The sequence below is a fragment of the Epinephelus moara genome, chromosome 10 (genome assembly GCF_006386435.1).
Source record: "Epinephelus moara isolate mb chromosome 10, YSFRI_EMoa_1.0, whole genome shotgun sequence".
NCBI classification, from domain to species: Eukaryota; Metazoa; Chordata; class Actinopteri; order Perciformes; family Serranidae; genus Epinephelus; species Epinephelus moara.
This window is the reverse complement of record NC_065515.1, coordinates 33,579,632-33,597,436: the sequence shown is the minus strand read 5'-3', so window position 1 is coordinate 33,597,436 and position 17,805 is coordinate 33,579,632. Positions and strand designations below refer to the sequence as shown.

Below are 17,805 nucleotides of genomic sequence, written 5' to 3'. Positions count from 1 at the left end.
AGGTAGAAACCCATTATAGGCTTATGTTAAGAAACCTCACCTAGACAAACATAACAAAACTATGCAAAAAATAATGAAAAACAAAACATACACGATAACAAACAAAAAAACAAAAGTGGACAACTGATTATAATAAGAATAAAAAATATAAAATAACGTTTTACATCTTGAGGCAGGCAAAAACATATCACCCTATAGATGACGTTATTCAGTTATAGAATCTTTTGGTCATCAAAGCAGATTTTAGTTTTGTCTAATATACTGACAAAGACATAGAGGCAGATAATAAGTAATGGTACATGTTCCACAATTGTACTCCCCTGTATCTCAATGAGTACTGTGTTCGAGATGTATTAAACTTAGGTAAATAAAGGTTATTAATTTGTCTGGTTGTGTAAGAATGGATTTGAGAATAACAAATAAAATATTTTTGAAAGATATTTGGCAATTTTGTACCCATGAATTTCACTTTTCACCTTTGAGTGGTGTCCCATTTTAAAGTCACAAGATAGCCCTTAACACTTGGTTTTGAGGGCTAGTGAGATTGAGGGTTGAGCTTGAAAATTAAGATTGAGGGTTAACATAGGAATTGGGATTGGGCCTAAAACTGGCGAAGGATGAGGGAGTGATTAATTTTCAAGAGATGAAAGTGAGGATCTTCCAGGATCTGACTACTGACATGGCCAAAAGAAGAGCCCAGTTCCAGGATGTCAGAGCCAAACTGCGCGAACATGGCATCAGACATGGGATTATTCATCCAGCCACGCTCATAATCACCTTCAAGGAGGAGAAGAAATACTTCAAGGACTGTAAAGCGGCAGAGATCTACTTCAACACAGTGATTAAATCCTGAGATCATCCTCAGCATGGACATCAAGTCCACAGTCCACATGGTGAAAAGATGAACACAGACAAAGACGAAAGAGAAGACTCATGAAGAAAAGGACCAAGAGACAGTTAAGTGATCACTTTAAGGAATTATTAACTAAATTATGAACTAAATATTCTTTTGGGCTATCCTGATCACAAAAAACAGAAATAATGTGTTTGAATGCCCAGTCTGGCATTTTTCGTTTCATGATAAGTAGGTTAATATTGTGTTACAGATTGAAGATAAAAGAAGAAAAAAGAAGGGAAAAAGATAATATTCTATTATCTGCAGGAAAAAAAAAAAAAGAACTAAAAATTGCTATGGGCCACTTTGATTACAATAAGCTGAAATAATTACGTTTGAAGGCCCAGTCTGGTATATTTTGGTTCATTGTTTGAGTAAATTAATATTTTGTAACCTACAGATTTAAAAAATAAATAAATAAATAAATGCTATGGATAATTCTGATTTCAACAAGCTTAAATAATTATGTTTGGAGGTCCAGTCTGGTATGGACTGGTATGTTTTGTTTCATGGTATGAATAATTTTACACTGGCTTATATGCAGATTTAAAAGAGAGAGAAAAAAAATGTTGTGTTTTGCTTTACTGTGTGAATAAGGGGAGTTGTATACAGATAAATAAAAAAGATTATGAACAAAAATTGCTATGGGCCATTTTGATTACAATAAGCAGAAATAATTATGTTTGAAAATCCAGTCTGGTATTTTTCATTTCAATGTATGAGTAAGTTTATACTGGGTTATATACAGATTTTTATTTTTTTTAAAAAGAGGGGAAAAAAAAAAAAAAGATTGAAAATTATGACTTAATGTCCAGTCTGGTATTTTGTGTTTTGCTTTACTGTGTGAATAAAGAGAGTTGTATACAGATAATAAAAAAGATTATAAACAAAAATTGCTATGGGCCATTCTGATTACAATAAGCAGAAATAATTATGTTTGAAAATCCAGTCTGGTATTTTTCGTTTCAATGTATGAGTATGTATATTGGGTTATATAGAGATTAAAAAAAAAGAGAGAGAGGGAAAGAAAAAATGATTGAAATAATTATGACTTAATGTCCAGTCTGGTATTTTGTGTTTTGCTTTACTGTGTGAATAAGGAGAAAAATGTTCTTTTTTGTTTATTCATACGGGCTGATTAGAACTAGTCCAAGGAACACCTGGTATTTTTGTTTTATTGTGTGAATAAGGAGACATTTTCTTTTTTCGTTTACTCATCCGGGCTGATTAGGATATATCATAAATCATTGAAATAATTAATTAGGAAGTAGTGGATGATACTGAAACCACTGATTTAAAAGAAACTTAACAATAATATAGTAAATGTGGAGTTCAGCTTGCTCAAGCTTGCAGATATGGACTGTTTGAGTGTCAATACAAGTGTCTGTATATTTATGTTATCAAGGTATGTGTGGTTGTCTTTGTGTTTGTGTTTGTTATCGTTGTGTTTTTTGGTTTTGTGTATAGGTAAATGTTGTCTTAGTGAAAGCTCCAATGCAGGTAGGTTATTAAATGGGCTGGAAGGTAATTTTCATTATTTTATGCAATGTTAAAAGACTCTAAACTACCAAGGAAGGGATTGAAGATAGCCCACATAAACATCTGTAGCATTAGAAATACACTAACTGAAATTTCTGAAGTACTACTGGCTGACAATTTACATATCCTAGCTGTAACAGAAACACATCTTGACTCAACGTTTGAGGATTCAGCACTTACTATACAGGGATATAGCAAGAAGGGATAGAAATGCATTTGGAGGAGGCGTCACATTTTTCATACAGGACCATATACCAATGTAAATTAAAAATGACTTAATGCCAATGGAGGTGGAAGCATTGTGGTTGCAAGTTCATCTTCCACATTTGAAGCCTATGTTGATTGGTTGCTGTTATAGACCGCCTAGTGCAAATAATGTATATCTAGATAAAATATGTGACATGTTTGACCAGGCTGTGAAACCTATTTTATGGGAGATCTGAACATAGATTGGAGTGATTTAGGTTGTCCAATGAGAAAAAGGCTTCAAAATGTGGCAGATGTATGTGGGCTCTCACAAGTAATTGACAAACCAACCAGAATATCTATTAAGAGCGACGGCACTCAAATTTCCACCTGCATTGACCACATTTTTACGAATGCAGCTGAATGTTTGATCAGGTTAAATTTATTGAGGATGTGAAAAAAGTATGTTGGTCAAATGTTTTGTCAGAATTGGATCCAGATGAAGCGCTAAGAAAGTTTGCTGATATTTTCATGCCTTTCGTTGACAAACATGCTCCCATGAAAAAGTTTACCGTCAGAAGCGTAGGTACACCTTGGTTGGATAGAGAATTAAAAGAATATACGGTGGAACGTGATCAAGTAAAACTAACAGTTAATAGATCTGGCTATAAATCAGACTGGCAAATATACTGCAAATTAAGGAATTTTGTAACCAAGTTAAATAAAAACAAGAAGAAATTATATTATAAAGGAAGGATTAATGAGATTAAAAATGATAGTAAAAAACTTTGGAATACATTGAATAATTTGATGGGTAGGAGCACCAAACCAACTCCATTTTTTCTGGAGACGGAAGGAAACTTTCTCACCAAACCAATGGAGATTGCAAACCACCTAAATAATCATTTTAGAAAGAAAATAGATAATTTAAGGCATAATATGAGCAAAATATATAATGAACAACATTACTTATTAATAACAGATAAAATTATGAGAGATAAAAACTGTAGTTTGAAATTTGATAAAGTAAGTACTAGTAAAGTAGAAAATACACTGCCTGACCAAAAAAAAAGTCACCACCTAAAAAAAAGGTCATACACTCTAATATTTCGTTGGACCGCCTTTAGCTTTGATTACGGCACGCATTCGCTGTGGCATTGTTTCGATAAGCTTCTGCAATGTCACAAGATTTATTTCCATCCAGTGTTGCATTAATTTTTCACCAAGATCTTGCATTGATGATGGTAGAGTCTGACCGCTGCGCAAAGCCTTCTCCAGCACATCCCAAAGATTCTCAATGGGGTTAAGGTCTGGACTCTGTGGTGGCCAATCCATGTGTGAAAATGATGTCTCATGCTCCCTGAACCAGTCTTTCACAATTTGAGCCCGATGAATCCTGGCATTGTCATCTTGGAATATGCCCGTGCCATCAGGGAAGAAAAAATCCATTGATGGAATAACCTGGTCATTCAGTATATTCAGGTAGTCAGCTGACCTCATTCTTTGAGCACATACTGTTGCTGAACCTAGACCTGACCAACTGCAGCAACCCCAGATCATAACACTGCCCCCACAGGCTTGTACAGTAGGCACTAGGCATGATGGGTGCATCACTTCATCTGCCTCTCTTCTTACCCTGATGCGCCCATCACTCTGGAACAGGGTAAATCTGGACTCATCAGACCACATGACCTTCTTCCATTGCTCCAGAGTCCAATCTTTATGCTCCCTAGCAAATTGAAGCCTTTTTTTCCGGTTAGCCTCACTGATTAGTGGTTTTCTTAAGGCTACACAGCTGTTCAGTCCCAATCCCTTGAGTTCCCTTCGCATTGTGCGTGTGGAAATGCTCTTACTTTCACTATTAAACATAGCCCTGAGTTCTACTGTTGTTTTTCTTCGATTTGATCTCACCAAACGTTTAAGTGATCGCCGATCACGATCATTGAGGATTTTTTTCCGGCCACATTTCTTCCTCGAAGACGATGGGTCCCCACTATCCTTCCAGTTTTTAATAATGCGTTGGACAGTTCTTAACCCAATTTTAGTAGTTTCTGCAATCTCCTTAGATGTTTTCTCTGCTTGATGCATGCCAATGATTTGACCCTTCTCAAACAGACTAACATCTTTTCCACGACCACGGGATGTGTCTTTCGACATGGTTGTTTAGGAAATGAGAAGCAACTCATTGCACCAGTTGGGGTTAAATAACTTGTTGCCAGCTGAAAGATAATCGCCCATGCAGTAATTATCCAATAGGAGGCTCGTACCTATTTGCTTAGTTAAATCCAGGTGGCGACTTTTTTTTTGGCCAGGCAGTGTATATTAAAAAATTGTAAAGACAAACCACCAGGTGTTGACGGCCTTGATGGTAAACTTCTTAAATTGGTGGCAGATTTAATTGTCTCAGTTGTCTGTCACATTATCAACCAAAGTCTGGATGAAAGTGTATGCCCTAAAGAATGGAAGACGGCAAAAATAACACCACTGCCCAAAAACGCAAGATTACCTTTCTCTGGGTCAAATAGCTGGTCGATAAGTTTGCTGCCTGTGCTGAGTAAAATTATGGAGAATGTGGTATGTGAGCAGATTAGAGCTTATTTTTCCTTGTATGATTTAACCACCCATGTCAACTAAATAATGACTAAATAATGACGATTATTTGCAGCACAGCAGCTTGCTCTCCACGCCTGATACGTTGCTGATCCAAGAAGCTATTCTCCCTCCAGTGGTACCTATACACCCTCACCACCTCATCACAACCCTGCTGGGTCTACTGACTGTTGTCCTAGTTCTGCATCTACCCACCGCCTTGACTACCGGCACCTCCTATCCCTGCACCTAGCCGTTAGCATAGCTCAAGCTAGCCAACGTGCTACATCCATGGCCTGTGACAACACAATGCTCACAAAAGCAAACAAACAGATTACAGACCTTAAGGAAGACATCCGCCAACTCTCCCAGGAACTGCAAAGACACCGTCCCATGGGATACCTCCACCTGTCCGCGGCCTTCCTCCTCCTCCACACCCAGCCTCCAGACATCCTGGGCTTAAGTTGCAATCCACGACAGAAAGAGACTCCACGATGCGACTACCTCTCCTCCTCGCCTGAGCCTCTCCAACCGCTTTGAGGTGCTAGCAGGCAACCCAGATCTCCGCTGGCAAAAACCCTTCCTCGCCCGCTCTTCCCTCCAATCACCCTGATCATCGGAGACTCCATCACAAGGAATATCCGCTTCTTCAATGCCACCACCTGTTGTTTCCCCGGAGCCACAGTCCCAGTAATCCTGGGAAAACTCCCTGGGCTGCTGCAGTCACTCCCATCCTCCATTACCCGCATCGTGGTGCATGTAGGGACCAACGACCTGGCTCGGGGTGCCTCTGAGCTGACCAAAAGTGCTTTCACCTCCCTCCTGGACCTCCTACGCACTTCTGGAAAGTTAGTTTTTATCTCCAGTCCCATTCCCACACTTGGTCGCGGGGACGCGCGCTTCCCCGGACTGCTCCTGCTGAATACCTGGCTCATGCCTGCCTGCTATGCTTGAGGCTTCAACTTCGTGGACAATTTTAATCTTTTCTGGAACCGTCCCTCTTTCTTCAAACACGATGGCATTCACCCTACCACCCTAGGAAGCCGCACGCTGGCAGCCAATATTCAGCATGCTGAACATCACGCGCCACGTGCATGACTATTAACATCACACGCCCCCTCCACTGACACTCTTCCTCTCCCCGTGCCAACAGCAGCACAGAGCACAGCCCCGCTCACCAGTGCCCCCGTCTGACCATATCTATCATTAACCCTCCCACCTGAGACATTCCCCATACAGTCCATCATAAAGCAGAGACCACCCCGCCCTTACCGCACTAAGACTGTGAAAAACAAAAACTTATGCCCCATCTTCTGCATTCCTGCCACCCCCTGTACTACTCAAACCCAACAACACCTGAAACTGGCTCTTCTCAACACCCGCTCACTGACCAACAAAAGTACAAGAACATGAATTCATCACAGACAATAAACTGGACTTCCTCTGCCTCACCGAAACCTGGCACAAACCCCTGGATTACTTCTCCTTAAACCAGACCACACCCACTGACTACACCTACACCGACAAACCCCGCCCAGACGGACGGGGTGGTGGCGTTGCTGCCATCTACAGGAAACACTTTAAAATGTCCACAATCTCCATACCTCCTGCTCAGTCCTTTGAACATGTTGCCCTCAAACTGTCTGGTCCCACTTCCCTGGTCATCACCATCATCTACCGCCCTCCCAAACCTAACAACTCCTTCCTCTCAGACCTCGCCGAATTCCTCACCCAGCTATTCGCTGTATCTCCCTCAATTCTCCTGCTTGGGGACTTCAATATCCACATTGATGATCCAAACGGCAAAAGTGCAATAGACCTCCTGGAACTGCTCCACTGCCTTCACTTCACCCAGCATGTCAACTTCCCCACCCACTGTCGCAGCCACTTCCTGGACCTAGTCTGCTCCGCTGGTCTCATCCTCCACCAACTCTCCAGTACCAACCTCCACATCTCGGATCACCTGGCCATCACTGCGGACTTCAAGACCCCACTCCCTCCCCCAAAACTCACATGCAACATATCCTTCAGAAATATCAAGTCCATCTCCCCCTCAGCTTTCTCTGACTCACTGGCAAGCTGTCCGCATCCACCACCCCGCTGACCCCAAACCCCTCTGACCTGGTCACCCACCCCGCTGACCCCAAACCCCTCTGACCTGGTCACCCACTACAACAACACACTGTCCCTCTGCCTCGATAAACTGGCTCCCTTAAAAACCAAAACTGTCTCATTCACTCACTCATCTCCCTGGTACACTCCTGAACTCCATCACATGAAAACCCGTAAGCGCCAGCTTGAGAGACTACAAAAAAAAAAACAGTCTCACAGTCCATCTCCATGCCTATACAGATCACCTTTCACCTTTGAACTGCCGCCCGGTCCAACTACTACTCACAACTCATTCACTCTGGCTCCAATAACTCCAAGACTCTTTTCCACCGTCAATAAACATCTCAAACCCTGCGACAACACCCTCTCCGCCATCACAACTGACAAATGCAACTCCTTTCTGGCATTTTTTCAATCAAAGATCGAAAATTCTGGAACATGTCGCCTCCCAAATCAAGACCCACCTCTGCTCTCATGAACTATATGAACCATTTCAATCCGGATTCCACCCTCAACACAGTACCGAAACTGCTCTCCTCAAAATCACTAACGACCTCCTCCTCTCTGCCGACTCTGGCCACCTCAGCATACTCATCCTCCTTGACCTCACTGCTGCCTTTGACACCATCAACCACACCACTCTGCTATCCCGCCTACAAACTTCCCTCAACATCACTGGCCCTGCTCTCCCCTGGCTCAAATCATACGTCACCGACAGACATCAGTTCATCCATGTCAACAACTGCACCTCCTCCACCATCCCCCTGCTTCAAGGTGTCCCTCAGGGCTCGGTGCTTGGTCCTCTCCTCTTCATCATCTACTTAATCCCCCTTGGTTCTATCATTCGTCACCATGGTCTGCATTTCCACTACTACGCTGACATCCAAATCTACATCTTCACAAAATCCATCACCCCGGCCACCCGCTCTACCCTCATCAACTGTCTGCCTGAACTCCAATCATGGCTGCAAACCAACTTCCTCAAACTGAACTGTGACAAATCTGAAATAATACTCATTGGCCCAAAATCCCTCTCTACATCAACACAAAACTTCACCCTCAGCATCGACAACACCACCCTCTCTCCCTCCCCATTCATCCGCAACCTTGGTATCATCTTCGGCAATAACCTCTCATTTGAACATCACATCAGCCGCCTCACCCAAACTGCCTTCTTTCACCTCAGAAATATTGCCCGTCTCCGTCCATTACTCTCCTTTTCTGCCACTGAAACTCTCATCCATGCTTTCATCACCTCAAGACTCGACTACTGCAACAGCATCCTCTACGGCTCATCATCCAAAGTCCTCAACAAACTCCAATACATCCAGAACTCTGCTGCCCGCCTCCTCACCCACACCCGCTCCCGTGAACATATAACCCCTGTCCTGCAAAACCTACACTGGCTCCCTGTCCTTTACAGAATCAACTTCAAGATCCTCCTCCTAACCCACAAAGCCCTCCACAGCCAGGCCCCCTCCTACCTCACGGACATGCTCCACCACCACACTCCCTCCCGCAACCTTCGATCATCCGACAAAAAACTCCTCTCGCCTCCACACAGGACCAAGCACCGAACCTGGGGTGACAGAGCCTTCTCCATAGCCGCCCCCTCCCTCTGGAACACCCTCCCTATACACATCCGTGACTGTCCAAATCCATCCACCTTCAAATCACTCCTTAAAACCCACCTTTTCAAATCCGCTTTTAACCTTTAAACATTAGCTTTTCGTTCTCTGTTTCTCATGTACCCCCCTTTTGTCTTTTTTCTATGTTTTGCTCTATGCTTTTGCACCTTGTTGTTGTTTATCGTCCTTGTCTTCTGTTTATCTCTTCGCACTTACATGTATGTACTTCTTTTCTTTGTTTAAATGTAAAGCGTCTTTGAGAGCTGTAAAAGCGCTATATAAATAAAATGTATTTTATTATTATTTATTTTAACATGCATACAGAGAGGGACACTCAACAGCGACTGCTCTAACTCAGATGACTGACAATTGGCTGAGAGAAATTTAACAGAAGAAACTAGTAGGAGCTGTCCTGCTTGATTTTACGGCAGCTTTTGATATTCTCGATCATGAAATATTACTGAAAAAACTAGAGTGTTATGGTTTCTCTCAGTCAGCAATATTATGGATGAAAAGCTATTTAACAAACAGGAGACAATTTGTCTATTTCAATGGTAGTTATTCTGATGTTGGAGAGGTCAGCTGTGGAGTGCCCCAAGGAAGCTGTCTCGGACCATTGCTATATACGATATTCACAAATGATTTACCACTTGTTTTAAATAAGGCTACCATATCGATGTACGCGGATGATTCAACTATATACATGTCAACAACTACATCTTTTGAGTTAAACACATGGCTTGACCTGGAGTTGCAATCGGTGGTTGAATGGATAGAAGGAAACAAGTTAGTTCTTAATGTTTTAAAGACGAATAGTATTATATTTGGCTCAACTCACACTCTTCAAAGTCAACCTGAGTTGAAGCTCTGCATAAATGAATTATCAGTTAAACAGGTCAAAGAAACCAAACTCCTGGGTGTTATTTTAGACAGTAAATTATCATGGACAAAACATATCAATAAGATGGTTGCTAAAATGGGAAGTAGTATTTCAGTTGTTAAAAGACATGCAGCATTTATGTCACAAAGCTCAACTAAACTAGTGATTCAATCTCTAATATTGTCCAAACTAGACTATTGTCCTGCAGTATGGTCTAGTGCTACAATGGAAAATATAAGAAAGTTGCAAAAAGTACAGAATAGGGCAGCTCGCATAACGCTGCACTGTGGCCATAGGACAAATGTTGTTGGAATGCACAATTATTTAGGTTGGTTACCTGTTAAAAATAGATTAATTTATTCATTACTAGTGTTTTTTAAAACAGCAGCAAAGAAACTATCTATTTTGTATAAGAAAATATCTTTTAGTTCAGATAGATATGACTACCCGACCAGACATACTACAAGAGGAAATTTTACTTTACCAAAAGCAAGGACAAATTCAATTAAACAAATGGTTATATATAGAGCTATGCAATAATGGAATGCGCTCCCAGAACACATCGCACAAGAAAACAGTAAAATTAGATTCAAAAAGTTAGTAAGGAAACATATATTGACCAGAGATGCTTGATAAATAGGCCAGCTGCAATTACATCTGCTGAGGTGCCAACAAAATAAGAATGTTCAGTTGATTGGGTGATGTGTCCTGAGAGAGCGTGTGCTAATGAAACAAGAAAAACAGGAGTCATGTTTATTGATGACTAAGGATAATATTTGATTTACGTTATTGGGTTAGTGAAAAACTGAAAATTTGAAGAACATAGACTTATTTTGGTTTGGTTTTGACATTGCATGTGAGATTAATGTGTGAAATCGATTAGAATTTGATTTGATTTGTTGGCTGAATACCGGTATTAATTAGTGTGGAGTATGAGTTAGACGTTTTTGGAGAAATGGGAGAAATGGTGTAGAATTATATATATATATATATATATATATATATATATATATATATATATATATATTTATTACACACACACACACATATATATATATATATATATATATTTATTATTTTTTTAAATCAATTATTGAGTTTTGTTTTACACATATGATACATATGTAGACATTGGATGAAATATATTTATATGTAAATGTTACATATACCCTTTGCTGACCTGTAGGAGCTGTCGTGTATGTGTATTGTCTTATGTTTTTGTTTTGTTTTTCTGTATTGTTATGTGTGATTGTTATGTATTGTAAATGGAATAATTGTATTGACACAATGTAAAGACTGTTGAAAGGACCCCAGGAAGAATAGCTGGTGCTGCACGACAGCTAATGGGGATCCTTAATAAAACAAACAAACTTCATCTACACGACACAGAGATATCTGGACTTAATTCTAGTTTTTTTTTTTTTGTTTTTTTTTTAACAAAGACCGATTGCTCCACAAGTAATAAAATAATGTTTCAAGATGCTCTTGTTTCATTTAATGCAGAAGTTTACATGAGGATAGAATTCAAAATATTGTCAAAAATTCCGTTTTTGAGATATGATTATGACATTTAGCACACTACTCCTACCAAATGTTATTATTAGTTTTTATCCTTTTTTGAAAGAACATTGAGGATTTACTTTGAGAGAATCGGCAGTAGCTGTTCACAGCATTATTTACACTAAAACATTTTAAATTTTTGATATTTCAACTAGAATTACCACCTCGCAGCTGTATGCCTCTGTGCTCCAGTAAAGTTTCTCCTACAGTTTACATCCATGCCCCCCCCCCCCCCCCCCCCCCGCACAGAAGATCTATATAATCAGCAGAGTTTTAAGATTAGTGTCAGTATCTGACCAAATGTCTCCCCTTCTGTTCCTGAGATATGACATTGAGTAATGGCCAGAAAAGTGTTTCATGCAGAACATTATGTTTGTGTCAAATCTGAAAAAAATTCCCTAAAGGTAATTTTGTGATATCACATTCACGAGAATGAAAAGGATGCAAGGTCACACTAACCTTGAGCTTCAACCACCAAAATCTAACCATTTCATTGTTAAGTCCAGTGAACATTTGTGCCAACTTTGAAGAAATTCATCCAAGTTGTCCTTGACATATCACTTTCACAAGAATCAGACTGTCAATGTCACAGTGATCTTAACCTTTGAACTATGACCACAAAAATGTAATATGTTCATCACTGAGTTGAAGTAGATGTTTGCGCCAAATTTGAAGAAATTCCCTCAAGGTGTTCTTGAGATATTGCATCCATGAGAATGAGATGGATGTAGGGTCACGGTGACCTTGACCTTTGACTAGGGGTGTAAATCATCAGTTTCATCACGATACGATATTATATCGATTCTTTGGACAACGATACGATATTTTTCCGATATTACAAAGTCTGCTACGATTTCGATTCAATATGATTCAGGGGTCTGCAATCGATATTAGGTGATATTAAATGCCCATTTAACACAGTCTGTTACAGAAGACACTGCCAGTCCTTTCTTTATTACTTTTGGCCATAAAAGATAAAAACAACACATAAATAATAAGTGCAGTAAAGTTTACTTTAAAACTGACTACACTAACACAAATAAAACAGCAAATGGGATAAGTTACCCTCCAGGGTTTTCGGTCAGAGAGACATTTCTGGAAGAAATCTTTTCATTTTAACCCAAACCATGAGCTTTTTCATAAAACTTCAGGAATATCTGGCTTAAAGCCCTGAGGGCAAACTTCTCCAAACAGCCATAAAACACAGATTAACAACAAGATCATTCAACAAAAGTATAACATTCAGCTCGGTAATAACTGTCAAGGTTCATGGACAAAACAATTGTTTTTTGCTAATCACCCATTATTAGCTTAAGCATGTTTACACTGCATAAATTAGCCTAGCGGCTAGCAGACATTTTTCCTTTTCTCCTAGCTTTACCAATTACATACAACGTTGGGTACATCCAAAGTCCCTTAAATTTACTGCTAACCACCGAACCTAGCCACCTTACCTAACTGTTTAGTCAGGCAAGGCAAGGAGTCAGGAGTAAGGAGTGAGGAGCGAGGAGCGAGGATTGCCGATTAAGAGACATGAGACGGCCTTACTCTGAAGCGTCACGTAAAGCGACGTCCTTTCCTGGTGACGGCAACACAGCTGGATCTGCTGCATAAGGAGCCAGCGTTTGGCGTACATCCCAAGTCACATTATATTCGCTGATCAAAGCCGCAACTCTCACCCCCCGCCGTCATGAATTTGCCGAAGTTTGTGCAATTAAAGAACCTGTAGCCCTGGCACTGTCACTGTGATGAGCATCATTGTCATTATTATTATCACTATTATTAAATCCACTCGCCATCATTCAACAAGTCAGCTGCTGAGTGNAGAGAGATGCAGGACAGACGGTAATGACAGTAGCTTACAACAACATTAATGAAAGTAATAATATTAATAGGCTAATTAATATTACCTACAAGCTATTAAACATTCCACTCACATGACATGCAGGACAATTAATGATGGGCAAATGTGTTTGTGTGTTTGTGTGTCGTCGTGTTTGTGTGTGCGTGGTGTTATATCAACACGTGTGGTTCTGGACATGAGCAGCTGCACATTTAACAGCCACACATCACAGACAGTCCGCTGAACAACACAACGGGTTGTGAATGAAATAAACTTAATTACAACATGACAGTCTTGCAGGAAATATCATCAACGTTACTCTTTGTAGTCACGTAGGCATGTGAATTATAGCGTTTCATTGCAAAGAATGCATGTAACGGGTACACTTGCGCTGTTTCTCCGCCATCTCGTTCAAATGAGCCAGAAGAAGGGGGCGGGTATTTATACGTCAGGGCCTCAAGCTGAAAAGGACTTCCTGTTAGGAACCTCTCGTGTTACCTTACTCATCGCACCTAACAGATCCCTCCTAACGCCTAACGCTAACTCCTTACTGGCAGGAATAAGAGACGTGAGACGACCTTAAAGATGGCGGACCTCGAACGACTTCCGGTTCAAGTAAGGAGTTAGGAGTTAGCAGTATAAAATAAGAGACTTACCCGTACCCGTTGTCATTTTTCTTACTCACCGGTGGTTTAGGTCTCTGAATCTCTTGACAGAACAGATCAGTTGAATTTCAGCCTGCATGCACGTTTTTTCAGCCGAATGTTGTTATAAATGAGCAGCTAATGCTGCTAAAGCAAGGAGCTAGCGGAGTGAGACGCTCGTCCAGGCAGGTAACGTTACCTTGTGTTTTATCTTGTAACATCATTGTTCACCTACAGTTTTTCCGAAATCCAAAATATTTCCACTCTGCTGATTTATTCCCAAGTAAACAACATTATCATCACCGTCTTTTTCTTGGCTGTTTGCCGTCTGCCTGCCACTGTTTGACAGTGACACAGACTTTCAAAATAAAAGCCTATGCTAAAGATGATGATATGGATTTGCATCGGTGACATTGGATCGTTGATCATTAAATCGATATATCGATCCAGATCGATGGATCATTACATCCCTACCTTTGACCACAAAAATCTAATAAGTTCATTGTTCAGTCGAAGTGGACATTTATGCCAACTTTGGGAGAAATTATCTTGAGGAGTTCTTGAGATATCGCTTTTACAAGAATGGGATGGACAGACGGATGGACAGACAGATGCAGAAGCATAAAAATGTAGCTGGATCATTTGTGCAGGATAGTCTGAAGATGCTTTGTAGCCAGTTTGGTGTCAATTGAGCTAAATATATGAACATTTCTCCTTAATTGGATTTGAATTTAAAATGAATTTTCAACATTTTAAACTTTTGAGGGTTGCTGCAGCGCCACCATCAGGACTGTTAGTTAAGTAGAGGAACTGTGGCACAGGACTGGACCAACAAATAATAATCAGAAGAGCAGGGAGAATATGAGTAAGTAGAAAAATACAAAGAAGAAAAGTACAACAAAGAAGAAAAATATGAAGAAGAATAAAAAGAAGATGATAATGATGAGCCACTTCCTCTTCAACTTTTACCTACTGTCCTACGTTTGGTAGTATAGGCACAAGTTTCCTGTGCAGTGAGGGCTTGTTGGCACCAAACTGTGTGAGTTCACTCTTAATCTAATCTTCAAATTACATGATTTATATGATTTGGATCAACTGGGTTCTTTTTTGTTTTGTTTTTACCTTTTCCTTTCGATTTTCTGACTGCTTGAGTTTCTTTCTTGCCCTGTCACACTTTGTTCTGTCCCCAGATCTCAGTAATTACTTTAGTGGGTACAATGTAACTATTGCATAAGATAGACCTGTGAGCCACCAGAAATGATGGAGAAAAAAACTACAACATATGACCATAGCTTTAAAGCAGGACTTGTCTCTGAGGTCAAGCAACAATTTCTGGCCTTTATCTGTATCTCAAAGAAAGGTCTGATATCTGAATGTTAGGTATTTTCCAGGCATTTGTGGAAAACATTACCGTGCCAAATGCACATGACACTATAAGTCAATAAAATTAAGTCAGTGTGGATTGTACCTTGAAGTGGTGCGCTGTGTTGCTGTCAGTGTACTTGGGTACATGCAGGAAGATGAGTAAGTTCTGTCTGAGGTAGTGAGCCACAGCGGGCAGCCAGGGAAGACAGTACTGGGGGAGACTGAAGTTCATCACCTCAGTGGCTGGAGATCCTGATGGCTGGATGAACTGACCAGACAATATGTTATGAAAGCTTTTATCCAAAGCAATTTTCAGTAGCATGAGTGCATACAAGTGTTTTCTGGTTGCCCTAGTAGGAATAAAACCCACAATTCTGGAGGTGTACACAGGTTCATAAACAGAACTACAGAGCAGCCACAAATAACACACAGATGGTTTCTGTGTGCCTTTCCACCAATTTCTTTTATAAAAATTACTATTGACAAAAATGAGCAATTTACCTCCACATCAGCTGGTGTCAGCTTGCAGTTCCTCACAAGCATGACAGTGATGATGTCCAGTGTAGTCTCATCCAGGCGCTTGCGCAGCACCTTGACCAGCTCGTCTGTGATCTCTGGACCTGGGAAAAAAAAGGGGTAGAAATATCTGCATCACCCTCATGCTCATGAACGATCTAGCTAATGCATTACAAATGTCATTGTATTTCAGCAATTTTAGGTCGTAGTATGTTTCAAACTATTTGGTCGGGTTCTCTGTGAGTGTTCTAACAGGATCAGAAACACCCTCGCCCAGAAGCACAATCAGAAAGTGACAATCCAACAGTCCACTTCACAAAGTAGCTGGCCAGGTGTGCAAAGGTATGAAATGGTAGACGCATTGGGCTCAGGTATGGAATCGTTGACATGCTGCAAAAGGTTGCAAGCCAGAGTCGAACCTGTGACCGCTGCAGCGGGGCATCGCCTCTGTACATGGGGCGCCGGCACTATCCACTACGCTACCAACGCCCCGAGTTCAGGGTTTTTTGAAACATTTGACATTGGTTGCTTAAGTCAAAAATAGACAATCAAGCTATCTTTGTGATGCTTTTATTGTGGCTTATCAGAACTATTGCAACCCTTTGCAATCCCTTTTACAAAATCATACTCTCAATTGTTAAAAGCCAATTTCACTCCACTTCTGAATCATACCCGACGGGATCTTCTGCGCTGGTCTAATATGCCTCTATCATTAATCGGACGAATTAACACAGTTAAAACGAACATTCTACATTTATCTGGAGCAATAAAACAGCTTGGATTCGGAAAATATTCTTGCAAAGACCAAAGATGCATGGTAGTATGGCTCTTCCGAGCTTTCAAATTTATTACTGGGCAGTAAATAACAATACTATGCTTTATTGGTTATTTGATACCACTTCTCATGATACTCCTGCTTGGCTACAAATTGAATCAAGTTCCTGCACACGATTTTCACTCTCTGCCCTTCTGTGCTCATCAATCCCTTTGCGCACCCCCCAAGCCTGTCTGAACCCAGTGGTCTTACACTCTTTGAAAATTTGGTCTCAGTTCAGGAAACACTACAGATTATTTTCCCAGTCTATATATGGCCCTATTGCAGCTAACCATCTGTTCCCAGCCTCCCTCATCGACAAAGCATTTGATCAGTGGTCCAAAGCAGGTATTTCAAATATAAGCTTTCTGTATAATGAAGGAACTTTGATGTCATTCGATCAAATCAGGAACTAATTTAATCTTCCTCCACATAGTTTTTTTTTTTTTTTCGCTATTTACAAATTCACTAACTAAATTCAGTAACACTCGCCACACACCGTGTACACAGAGTAACACTTGCCACTCGCCACACACCATACACAGAGTAACACTTTGTGGTAGGATCCACTTCTGAACCGTGTCTCGGCCGCTTCTCCGCCATGTTGCTTTCTCTTTCTACCTGCGCTCTACCTCTTGCTATGACACTCCGTTCTTCCTCCCCCTCCCTTCTTGTTGTGAGGAAGCATTTCCTGTGTGCCAGCGCGGGAATGTCGCCAGTCGACACGCATACTAAAAATGATATATATTGAAAAATACCGCGAAATGTTAGAGGAGCCGATCGGCTTAATCAGCATTGTGTCATCTCCTCTAGTAGTGGCTTGGGTGAAACGGACATTTACGCACTATAGCTTTAAAAGTCAGTGTATACATTATCCCTCCATGCCACCAAAAACATCTCTTGATTTAATCTTGGAAATCAAACCAGAAGTCAAGGGAATAATATCCAAGCTTTATACATTTATTTTTGAGTTGGAAGACTCTTCACTTGTGTCTATAAAGGAAAAGTGGGAGAATGATCTTGAATGTAGCATATCAGAAGATAAGTGGTCTAAAATTCTTAAAAACATTCATTCTTCATCTATCTGTGCAAGGCATGCTCTTATTTAATTTAAGATTGTTCACCTACTGGTAAGCTACTGGTAAATTTAGTCAATCAATCAATCAATCAATTTTATTTATAAAGCCCAATATCACAAATCACAATTTGCCTCACAGGGCTTTACAGCATACGA

At 40.5% G+C, this 17,805-nt stretch overlaps 1 protein-coding gene across 7 annotated transcripts in view; it reads right to left on the bottom strand.

Annotated features, from left to right (window-relative positions):
- szt2 (SZT2 subunit of KICSTOR complex) overlaps positions 1-17,805 on the bottom strand; it is a 442,490-nt gene that overhangs the window by 220,656 nt on the left and 204,029 nt on the right. For all 7 annotated transcript variants that reach the window (XM_050055637.1, XM_050055638.1, XM_050055644.1 and 4 more), the window contains exons 47-48: positions 15,743-15,861; positions 15,345-15,509 (exon numbers count right to left, since the gene is read on the bottom strand). In XM_050055637.1, the coding sequence (XP_049911594.1) occupies positions 15,345-15,509; positions 15,743-15,861 (284 nt within the window). The remainder of the gene's footprint in view (positions 1-15,344; positions 15,510-15,742; positions 15,862-17,805) is intronic.